At 38.7% G+C, this 12,477-nt stretch overlaps 1 protein-coding gene across 1 annotated transcript in view; it reads left to right on the forward strand.

Moving 5' to 3' along the window:
* Positions 1 to 12,477, forward strand: part of CNTNAP2 (contactin associated protein 2) — a 2,308,807-nt gene that overhangs the window by 1,555,638 nt on the left and 740,692 nt on the right. The window contains exon 13 of the mRNA XM_025292067.3: positions 2,052 to 2,252. Coding sequence (XP_025147852.3) covers positions 2,052 to 2,252 — 201 coding nt within the window. The remainder of the gene's footprint in view (positions 1 to 2,051; positions 2,253 to 12,477) is intronic.

The raw sequence follows: 12,477 nt of genomic DNA on the forward strand, positions 1-12,477 counted from the left end.
AAGGTAGACATGAAGGGACAAGGTCAGGAAGAGGGGACCGGTTAAAGGTCATTGTGGGATGTGCAAGTGAGGGGCCCAGGCTTGGACCATAGCAGTCGTGGGCACAGTGTGAGGAGTGCCCAGATTCTGAATAATAACTGAAGGTGGAGCACGTGGACGTCACTGACAGGGTGCAGGAGGAGACGGAAGAAGGGGGCTTTTCTCCCAGAACTGGGAGAATGGAGCTCCCATCTCCTGAAATAGGAAGACCACAAGAGGGGCAAGTTCAGGATGTTTCTCTCAAACTAAAGCTCTCTGTCTGTCTGTGTCTTTTTGACTCTGTGTGTGAGTGTGAGTGTCTCTCACTGTTCTCCTTTGTAATTTATCCCTCGGCTGTTGAAAGACTGGATTGTGTGATGTATACAGTTTTCCACAACGTGGATGTTGCTGTTTCCGTTTGGTGCCATTTAACATCTACCCCTTCCCCTCTATTTTCTAGAAATTGGCAGGTAGGTCTATAAACTTGGTGAAATTCATGTCTGAGTTTTATCCGCACCCCTTCACCTGTAGTGCGGTATACCTGCCCCCACCTCCAGAGCCCCAGGGACACATCTCTGGTTTCACTTGTTGGTTATATTTGCAGCCATAAATAATCCTACTTAGACCCTACTAACTTGTTAGAAGTTACCAAATGATGACACTCTTATAATTTGGCCTTCGTTTATGGGCTGAAATATTTCCACAAAAGGAGTATTTAGTTACTTTAAGATTCATATAACTAAGGTAAACTAAATGCTGGATTCTTTGCCTTTATTTACCAGTTTTCAAAATTATGAATTAGTTACATAACACATTCCAAAATTTAAACATTTCATTTTTGTGAACTCATGGGATTAAATATATTTGATGCATTTTAATTTATTGCAGGAAATTCTTATTGATGTTAATTTTTTTTTTTTTTTGGCCTTGGAGAATTTTTGAACCACACTTTGTCTCCAATAGTTTGTTTCTGAAGTGACAGAATGTTCCAGACTTCTCTTAGCCATCTCCAGTCATGTAATCAGACATTTCTCCAGGATCCTAGTTTTCTCTTAATGGAAAATGGTATTGAGTAATGACAACTGTTGTTGCCAGAAGCTGGACCTTGTTGGAGAGTTTTTTCAGTGGAAAGAACTAGGGCATATTTTTAAAAGACAACAACATCATCATAGCTTCATAGTGATGCTTCTAATTCAAATGCATAACTTGGTAGAATTTTAATTTAATCTCATTAATCTTCTAGATGCTTCTCCTTTTCACATATTGAAATTTTCAGAGTTCAAAACACCAAGATAATTACTGATTTGCATCATTCCACATGTATAGGGCATTTCAATAACAGAGCAGGCAGTGTCTAATTTTACCTGAAAAGTCAGGGTGAGAAGAACGTTTGTTGACAAGATGAGGATGCGTATTCTGATTACAGCAAACAAAGCTCCAGAGGCTAGAAAGCATGTAGCTCATTTAGGAGGGAGTAGAGATTGTTCTACAGGAGGAATGAAGGTTTATCGTGTTGGGAAGGCATTGGAACACAGTAGCCTCATGTCCAATGCTGCAGGTTTTAGAGCATCCCACCAGATACTCAGGCTGTTTGTTTTAAGAAGATAAATTGCGTTTGGTTTTAATAAAAGAAATATTACTTTTCTACTTTGTCGATATACACAGAACTTAGGTGTGAGGAGGGTTATTTTAACGATTACTATCCTTAAAGATTAATGCAAAGATTGAAGGCAGGAGGAGAAGGGGACGGCAGAGGATGAGATGGTTGGATGGCATCACCGAGTCAATGGACATGAGTTTGAACAAGCTCTGGAAGCTGTCCATCACCAGATGGACAGGGAAGCCTGGCGTGCTGCAGTCCATGGGGTCGCAAAGAGTCGGACACGACTGAGCGACTGAACTGAACCCTTAACTCTGTTCTATATCTGTTCATACAAAACAACCAGTGAAAAGTGCAGCTCCGTTATTTTCTGACTTTTGAAGCTGCACTTGCACACTAATGACCCATCGTCCTGCCCTTTTTCTCCCCACAGAGGACAAAGTATGGACTATCGTGTCTCACGATTTGCAGATGCAGACGACGGTGGTGGGCTACAACCCAGAAAAATACTCGGTAACACAGCTCATATACAGCGCCTCCATGGACCAGATCAGCGCCATCACCAGCAGCGCCGAGTACTGTGAGCAGTATGTCTCCTATTTCTGCAAGATGTCAAGGTTGTTGAACACCCCAGGTAGGCTGAAAATGGAGCGTTACTTTTAATTACTATCTCGGCTGGTGTTTGGAATTACCTTAACAATCCAACAGGTGTGGCTTATTATCTGAACAGGCCAGTCTTCAAAGTGCAGGCAGCTGTGAAAGAATAGACCCCCTTGGTTTGTTTTCTGGAGAAGGAAGTTAAGAACATACAGTTTTTGTTAAAAAAAAAAATCCATTGTTTCTTAGAGTTTTTCAGTTTTATATGCATACGTGTATGTGTGTGAATGCTTCTAGTGCATAATTATCAGTATTTGCTTTAGGCAAAAGTTTGTGAGAGTTCCTTGTGAACTTTCAAGTAATTCCCTTTGAGTTCTTCAGCTGTCTTTAATGTACAGATGAAAGAATTCCAAAGGCTGTCTGCAGGTAAATAGCATATAGAATAGTGATAGAATTTAGAGCTCTTCATTGTCTGTAGTCATTTAATAGTATCTGTTGGTCTCAGGAAGTCTGCCTTTTTTGTTGTTGTTGTTGTTTGTTTGTTTGTATTTTTTTCCATGATGGCTTATTTTAACAATGCTTAAGGATTTATATGTATGTGTTGGGGCTAAAGAAAATTGGAGAATTTATAAAGGATGTATTGGAAATGTCTTTACCACAAGAGACATATACTTTGGGATTCTTGGCAGTAAATTCAATATCTTGACAGCAACCTAATCTCTCCATCTATAGTATAAAATAGTAGCAATAAAGCATATGCTTTGAGTCAGAGAAACAGGCTCACACTTTTCATCCTGGCTTCGTGACTTTGGGGTTCATTGAACCCCTCTGCCTCAGTTTCCAATGTCTTTCAGTCAAATAGGGATCCTATTTCAAAGTGATTATGAAAATTTAATGAGATCATGTACTCAGGGCTTATTATAAGTCTTAATGCACTTAAGGACTTAATAAATAGCAAATAGTATATTGATTATTTTTAAATTATTAAACAAGTTTGGAAGTAGCATTATGTCAGAAACCAATGGGCTGTTTTATGCCCTAAATCGTTGTTGTATTGGGCCAGTGTTGCAGGGAGTTGCTTAAAAAGAATAGTTATAAGCAGAACTATATATACTGTTTTGAAGATTACAGTGCTTTTATGTATAAAGCCTTGTACATTACAGACAAGTATAACCTAGGAATTGTAAGAAAGTAAAATCTGTAAAATATGAAAAGGATTGGTTCAGACAATTAGTGCTTCTGCTATTTAGAGAAAGAAGACTTGACAGAGGCTGCGATGTTGAAGTGATGCTTTATTAAAGATGTTGAAAGGCAATTTGTGGTGGGTAAACAAGAGTCAGGAAGACAGAATACGAAAGACCCTTCAGGCCATGATGAGAAATGGTTTAGCAGAAGCAGAGTTCATGTCGAAGAGCCGTAAGAAATAAGATTGAAAGTAAAAATGGGAGACACCCGTGAAGGAAACTAAATGAAATGCTGGCAATTTTCCCTGATGGCCTGGACTTCTCAGGTTTTAGCGTGCATGCAAATAACCAGGAGGGATTAATAAAATACAAATGGCAGGGCTCCATTCCCTGAAATTCTGACTCAATAGGTGTCAGGTGGGCTCCAGAATTTTCGTTTGTACTAAGTGCTATGGACTGAATTGTGTCGCCCAACATTCACATGTTGATATCCTAATCCCTAATATGACTTTATTTGAGATAGGGCTTTTAGGAGATAATTAAGATTAAATGAGGTTTTAAGACTGGGTTCCTAATCTGATTGGACTGGTGGTTTATAAAAAGAGGAAGAGCCAAGAAGAGAGCTCTCACCAGAAACCAAACTGGCAGCACCTTGATATTACACCTACAGCCTCCAGAACTGCAGGAAAATAAATGTCGATTTTTTTAAGCCAATGATTTGCTGGTATTTTGCTATGGCAGCCTGAGCAGACTAGTACAGTGAATTCCCAGGTGGTGGTGAAACAGCCGATCCAGAGACCACTCTAAGAACCATGACTGTGTGTCATGAAACCCCTTTAAATTCCTACAACTGTTTTTCTGTCTACCTTCACCTGTCACAGTCTTTTATTTATTATTATTATTTTTAACTGGATCCTGCTTCCAGTGCTGGGAAATGTCAACCAAGGATTGAGAAAACCCAGGGCACTGGGCACAATGAATGAGTCCCATCAGCTTGTCTGCACTCAGTTTCATGAGGGAGAGTGCCTGTTGAAGTTCATTCCAAAGACTCCAGTCCTGGAACGGACAGAGCTGAGGGAAAACTGCTGACTAAGACATCCTGGAATGTGAAGTCAAGTGGGCCTTAGAAAGTATCACTACGAACAAAGCTAGTGGAGGTGATGGAATTCCAGTTGAGCTATTTCAAATCCTGAAAGATGCTGTGAAAGTGCTGCACTCAATATGCCAGCAAATTTGGAAAACTCAGCAGTGGCCACAGGACTGGAAAAGGGCAGTTTTCATTCAAATCCCAAAGAAAGGCAATGCCAAAGAATGCTCAAACGACCGCAGAATTGCACTCATCTCACATGCTAGTAAAGTCATGCTCAAAATTCTCCAAGCCAGGCTTCAGCAATACGTGAACCGTGAACTTCCAGATGTTCAAGCTGGTTTTAGAACAGGCAGAGGAACCAGAGATCAAATTGCCAACATCCGCTGGATCGTCGAAAAAGCAAGAGAGTTCCAGAAAAACATCTATTTCTGCTTTATTGACTATTCCAAAGCCTTTGACTGTGTGGATCACAATAAACTGTGGAAAATTCTGAAAGTGATGGGAATACCAGACCACCTGACTTGCCTCTTGAGAAACCTATATGCAGGTCAGGAAGCAACAGTTAGAACTGGACATGGAACAACAGACTGGTTCCAAATAGGAAAAGGAGTACATCAAAGCTGTATATTGTCACCCTGTTTATTTAACTTCTATGCAGAGTACATCATGAGAAACGCTGGGCTGGAAGAAGCACAAGCTGGAATCAAGATTGCCGGGAGAAATATCAATAACCTCAGATATGCAGATGACACCACCCTTATGGCAGAAAGTGAAGAGGAACCAAAAAGCCTCTTGATGAAAGTGAAAGGGGAGAGTGAAAAAGTTGGCTTAAAGCTCAACATGCAGAAAACAAAGATCATGGCATCTGATCCCATCACTTCATGGGAAATATATGGGGAAACAGTGGAAACAGTGTCAGACTTTATTTTTCTGGGCTCCAAAATCACTGCAGGTGGTGACTGCAGCCATTAAATTAAAAGACGCTTACTCCTTGGAAGGAAAGTTATGACCAACCTAGATAGCATATTCAAAAGCAGAGACATTACTTTGCCAACAAAGGTTCGTCTAGTCAAGGCTATGGTTTTTCCAGTGGTCATTTATGGATGTGAGAGTTGGACTGTGAAGAAGGCTGAGTGCCAAAGAACTGATGTTTTTGAACTGTGGTGTTGGAGAAGACTCTTGAGAGTCCCTTGGACTGCAAGGAGATCCAACCAGTCCATTCTGAAGGAGATCAGCCCTGGGATTTCTTTGGAAGGAATGATGCTAAAGCTGAAACTCCAGTACTTTGGCCACCTCATGAGAAGAGTTGACTCATTGGAAAAGACTCTGATGCTGGGAGGGATTGGGGGCAGTAGGAGAAGGGGACGACAGAGGATGAGATGGCTGGATGGCATCACTGACTTGATGGACGTGAGTGTGAGTGAACTCTGGGAGTTGGTGATGGACAGGGAGGCCTGGCGTGCTGCGATTCATGGGGTCGCAAAGAGTAGGATACAACTGAGCGACTGATCTGAACAGTTCAGTCCAGGCAGCATGGGAATTGGGCTGGAGTTAAGGGAAGAAGTGTACTTTTAGAGCCTCTGGCCTTATAGTTCCTTCGTTCCCTTCCCCTAGCCACCAAGAAGCCTCTCACACTTATTACCCTCCTTTTGAAAACACAGGATGTCCAAGACCATCAGGAAACATGGGCTAAATCTGCCTTTAAGCACCACGTCAGGTATGTTTTCTAATAATAAGCTAAACACACTTCTCTCCAACCTCCATACACCTTTTCAGAAGAAGAACTACCAAATTGAAATAAGGAATGAATTGTTAATCTGCACAGTAAGCACGCTATTTTCTTTGTGTTTCCAAACATTTGCAGATTATCATTGTACTTTATAAACTATACCTTGAAAATATTATCATATGCTTCTTGCCTTAGGGGATACCCTCCATGTATCAGATTTTACTCATGTAGAATTGGTAGTTAATAAATGTTTGCTGACTGGAATGAAATGAAAGTTACATTGTTTTAAATATTACTTCATCCGATATTCAGGCAGTTTTTTTTTTTTTTTTTTTTTTTTTAATTTTATTTTATTTTTAAACTTTACATAACTGTATTAGATTTGCCAAATATCAAAATGAATCCGCCACAGGTATACATGTGTTCCCCATCCTGAACCCTCCTCCCTCCTCCCTCCCCATACCATCCCTCTGGGTCATCCCAGTGCACCAGCCCCAAGCATCCAGTATCATGCATCGAACCTGGACTGGCAACTCATTTCATACATGATATTTTACATGTTTCAATGCCATTCTCCCAAATCTTCCCACCCTCTCCCTCTCCCACAGAGTCCATAAGACTGTTCTATACATCAGTGTCTCTTTTGCTGTCTCGTACACAGGGTTATTGTTACCATCTTTCTAAATTCCATATATATGCGTTAGTATACTGTATTGGTGTTTTTCTTTCTGGCTTACTTCACTCTGTATAATAGGCTCCAGTTTCATCCACCTCATTAGAACTGATTCAAATGTATTCTTTTTAATGGCTGAATAATACTCCATTGTGTATATGTACCACCTCTTTCTTATCCATTCATCTGCTGATGGACATCTAGGTTGCTTCCATGTCCTGGCTATTATAAACAGTGCTGCGATGAACATTGGGGTACTCGTGTCTCTTTCCCTTCTGGTTTTCTCAGTGTGTATGCCCAGCAGTGGGATTGCTGGATCATAAGGCATGTCTATTTCCAGTTTTTTAAGGAATCTCCACACTGTTCTCCATAGTGGCTGTACTAGTTTTCATTCCCACCAACAGTGGAAGAGGGTTCCCTTTTCTCCACACCCTCTCCAGCATTTATTACTTGTAGACTTTTGGATTGCAGCCATTCTGACTGGTGTGAAATGGTACCTCATAGTGGTTTTGATTTGCATTTCTCTGATAATGAGTGATGTTGAGCATCTTTTCATGTGTTTGTTAGCCATCTGGATGTCTTCTTTGGAGAAATGTCTATTTAGTTCTTTGGCCCATTTTTGATTGGGTCATTTATTTTTCTGGAGTTGAGCTGTAGGAGTTGCTTGTATATTCTCGAGATTAGTTGTTTGTCAGTTGCTTCATTTGCTATTATCTTCTCCCATTCTGAAGGCTGTCTTTTCACCTTGCTAATAGTTTCCTTTGATGTGCAGAAGCTTTTAAGGTTAATTAGGTCCCATTTGTTTATTTTTGCTTTTATTTCCAATATTCTGGGAGGTGGGTCATAGAGGATCCTGCTGTGATGTATGTCAGAGAGTGTTTTGCCTATGTTCTCCTCTAGGAGTTTTATAGTTTCTGGTCTTACGTTTAGATCTTTAATCCATTTTGAGTTTATTTTTGTGTATGGTGTTAGAAAGTGTTCTAGTTTCATTCTTTTACAAGTGGTTGACCAGAGTTCCCAGCACCACTTGTTAAAGAGATTGTCTTTAATCCATTGTATATTCTTGCCTCCTTTGTCAAAGATAAGGTGTCCATATGTGCGTGGATTTATCTCTGGGCTTTCTATTTTGTTCCATTGATCTATATTTCTGTCTTTGTGCCAGTACCATACTGTCTTGATAACTGTGGCTTTGTAGTAGAGCCTGAAGTCAGGTAGGTTGATTCCTCCAGTTCCATTCTTCTTTCTCAAGATCGCTTTGGCTATTCGAGGTTTTTTGTTTTTCCATACAAATTGTGAAATTATTTGTTCTAGCTCTGTGAAGAATGCTGTTGGTAGCTTGATAGGGATTGCATTGAATCTATAGATTACTTTGGGTAGTATACTCATTTTCACTACATTGATTCTTCCAATCCATGAACATGGTATATTTCTCCATCTGTTAGTGTCCTCTTTGATTTCTTTCACCAGTGTTTTATAGTTTTCTATATATAGGTCTTTAGATTCTTTAGGTAGATATATTCCTAAGTATTTTATTCTTTCCGTTGCAATGGTGAATGGAATTGTTTCCTTAATTTCTCTTTCTGTTTTCTCATTATTAGTGTATAGGAATGCAAGGGATTCTGTGTGTTGATTTTATATCCTGCAACTTTACTATAGTCATTGATTAGTTCTAGTAATTTTCTGGTGGAGTCTTCAGGCAGTTGTTTTTAAACAAGTAAGAGCTTCGGAGTTTTCAGGTCGCTCGTCACAATGGGGATTCCAATGATTTTGACTCAGTAGAACTTGGTCAGGGCACAGAAATGTCTGCTTTTAACAAATATACATGAGTCATTCTGTAAACTCTGTATTGAAAAATGCCATCTTTAATTTATGGCATGAGGATAAAATTTGGATTTTAAGGTGTTAGTCCTCTGTGTGGAAGAAGATTAAAGGGAATATTAGAACTGTCTGACCAATGGAAATAAAATGGCATACATAGCTACCTGTTCCTCCAGCTAGAATAAATTGGCATAGTGGCAGTTTAAAAATCCTATTCATAGACTAAATGTTGTAAAGTCAATTTCAGCCTACTCTTCTTAGTCATTCTTCACATCCCAATTTCTATTTTCCAGGCTTATTAATCAGTAGACAGCTGAGGCAAGGAAAAGAAGTGGTTGATATAGCAAGTTTTCCTGTGTTACTGTATTCTGCATATGTCCAAGTATAAAAGAACACAATTTAATACAAATCTTTAATTTGCTATTTTAAGGAGCTGATGTTTGCTGTAATTGGTTTTTTCCTTCCTTCTGGTAACATTCCATTTTAAGTATCCATTTACTTGTTCTTAACTAAGGCTGAATTATATTGGAACTTCTGCAGTAGTACTTGTGACATCTGTTTGAATACAAAGTATATTCATTATAGTTGAGGCAATTAAAATGAATATCAAATGGGTTTGTAATAGCTTTGCACTTAAAATGTTATTCTTGGTTTTAAGAGCCTTTTCTTCAAGTGTTCATCTGGGGCTCTATAATTTCCAGTGATACTTATGATAAACAGTTGATTTTGTATGTATATGGACCTCAATTTTATTTTGATAAATGTTTGGTTGTATCTAACCATTAGCTAACAAATGTAGATTTACTCATTAATGGTCTTTCACAACTTTTACAAGAATACTAATATATGACTTGAAATGTTATCGCTTCTTTCTATTACTACAAAAATTTTAAAAAGAATCAACTTTAAAATAATGCTTTTGCCATTCTTTATGGTCATACCTATTCTTGCAATGTAGCTATTAATTCAGTTGTGCTTAATCAACTTTACAGAAGACATAGAAACCAGACAAAGTTCTTTTATTTCATACCAATTTGAAATTATAAATAAACTCTACCCATACAGAAAAAATATATATTCATAGCTATCCAAAACCACAAGGATGTCAATATGTTTTGTATTTATATGCCTAGAACTGCAAATATACTGATATCTGTACTTAACAAAAGGCAGAAATCTTTAAACAATGAAATCTACTTCTGAAAATAGGTATCTCGGGAGTTAAATTTGATAAATTTGACACCAGCAGAAGTTTCATTAGTTACCACATGAGTCGTCTTAGTCAACAATCCTAATGCTTTTAGAAGGCAAAAATGTTTCTATTTGGACAAAACCTCGTAGCCTGATTTTAAACGCTTACCTGTGTATCTAGGATGCACTGTTGTCCTGTACTTATTTTAAAAAAGTTAAACTTTCTAATATAGCATTTTCTGCTAAAGTATTCCCTACATATATAAATATTTATTTAATTATAGAGATATAAAGTTGATGTGCTTTTTCTATTTTTATGACTGTATTTAGTGTTGTTTTCATCAGTTCCCAGTGCTCATTTCTTTTCACTGTGTATTGTAGTTTTGTTCTCATCGGTCAGAGTTCTATACTTTATTTTTTAGAAAGAAGAAATATAAATTATTCATCCTTCTGAATAGTTTACTATTAGATTTTGTATCTATTGGAAAGGAGTTACGTTCACAGTTTTTGCCTGTAAAGTAAGCTGCATAAAATTCAGTATACTTTAGTGTTACTACTCTGTGATTTGGTGGCATCTGAAGCACAAGAAAGGGCTTTCCTGATGCCTCAGCAGAAAACAATCCACCTGCAATTTTGGAGACCCAGGTACGATCCCTGGGTCAGGAATTTTCCCTGAAGAAGGAAATGGCAACTCACTCCAGTATTCTTGCCTGGAGAATTCCATGGACAGAGGAGCCTGGCAAGTTATAGTCCAAGGAATCTCAAAGAGTCAGACATGACTGAGCAACTAACAGAGATACACATAAAAGACAAGAACATGACTCTGGCTTTGTAACTTATAACCTATTTTTAGAAAAAACTCTAAAGTTTGGTTGTTGCTGTTGTTCAGTTGCCAAGTTGTGTCTGACTCTTTGTGACGCCATGAACTGTAACACACCAGGTTTCTCTGTCCTTCACTGTTTCTTGGAGCTTGCTCAAACTCATGTCCATTGAATTGGTGATGCCATCCAACTGTCTCATCCTCTGAAGCTCCCTTCTCATTTTGCCTTCAGTCTTTCCCAGCATCAGTGTCTTTTCCAATGAGTCGGCTCTTGCACCAGGTGGCCAAAGTATTGACACTTCCACTTCACCAGTCCTTCCAGTGAATATTCAGGGTTAGTTTCCTTTGGGATTGTTTGATCGCCTTGACATCCAAGGGACTCTCACGAGTCTTCTCCAAAGTGAAATTTCTGTTTGTGATATGCATTGTACGAAACTATGATGTTTAACTTTTGAAACAACATAGATAAAACATCACTCAACTGCAACTAAAGATTGATGTTTCCATGAATGAGATTTATTGTGACTAGTCAGTATGTTAATCAAAAGATTAATCATTTTTCTAATTAATCATTGTGTTAAATAATTGTACTGAGATTGGAGGATACAATTAAATGAAACAGGCAAAGAAAATTGTAATAACTAAAAGGTAAAATAGAAAATTAAATCTAGCAATGTTCTAAACCCAGGCAACTAGCATCTTCGTTAGAGAATCCTGTAGTTAAAAGAGACTGAGTGACCACAGGGAAAAGTAGAAGCCTCTTTCAGCAATGTGGATAGGAGTTGATTGGTCTCAGCTGGAATAATGGGTGAGATAATCAGTCCACAAATATGTTTTGTTTCTTGTGTATCAGGGATTATGATGTGTAGACTGAGATGTGAAGGATTCATACATGTTAACTAAGAAAAAAATGGCAGGGGGACTTCTTGATTTGAGATGTGAGAATGGGTACTATTCTGAGATGCAGGTCAAAGAACACAGTACTTGGAAGGAAATGAGAGAGGTCAGAGTGGCTGCAGCAGAGAACCTAGGGTAAGAGAGAAAGAGAGGAAAAGAGGCTGAGATCAGTCCAGAGTCTCTGTGTGATGCTAAAGGTTTCACTGGAAGGGCAAAGGGAATCGTTGTAAGTAGGGGAATTCTGGCTGTGACATGGAGGATAGAATCCAAGAAGGGCAGAGTTTGTGTGATGAGATCGTCTTGCACAGTGTCACAGAAGTACAGGTGAGACTGGCTGACTAGGAGGTTCACTGGGAATTAAGAGGAATTTTTTTTTTTTTAATTTAGATGGTAGAATGAACAGGATCTGTGATTGCATATACGTAGAGTGACTTTAGGGGAGGGAAAATGGTCTTCCCATGTTCCCAGGAATAACGGTTAAGTAAATGACTAGGAAAGTTGTAAAGCCTTCACAAGATGACTCAAAGAAGTTATGGAAGGAGCAGGAAAGCGATAGAAAGAAAACGCTAGTTTGCAAAAGTGATTCAAGGAGAGGATGCTGCTAACTATACAGACTCAAAAGTGATCAGAGCAGTAGAAAGAGAATCAAATTAGAAAAGCCTTAAAATGGGGAAGCCAAAGAAAATGTGTGTTCTAACAATCAACAAGTTAAAAACAAAAACAAGAGAACTTAGATATGGTCAGTGAGAAAACATCATAAAGGAGCCAGCCCCTGGCTTTGGCTGTAGTGAGGCCACTGGAGTTTCATGTCTGTGTTGTCTGGTGAGTGGAGCTGCTGAAGAATAAATGGGAAAAGGAAA

Source organism: Bubalus bubalis, chromosome 8 (assembly GCF_019923935.1).
Source record: "Bubalus bubalis isolate 160015118507 breed Murrah chromosome 8, NDDB_SH_1, whole genome shotgun sequence".
NCBI lineage: Eukaryota > Metazoa > Chordata > Mammalia > Artiodactyla > Bovidae > Bubalus > Bubalus bubalis.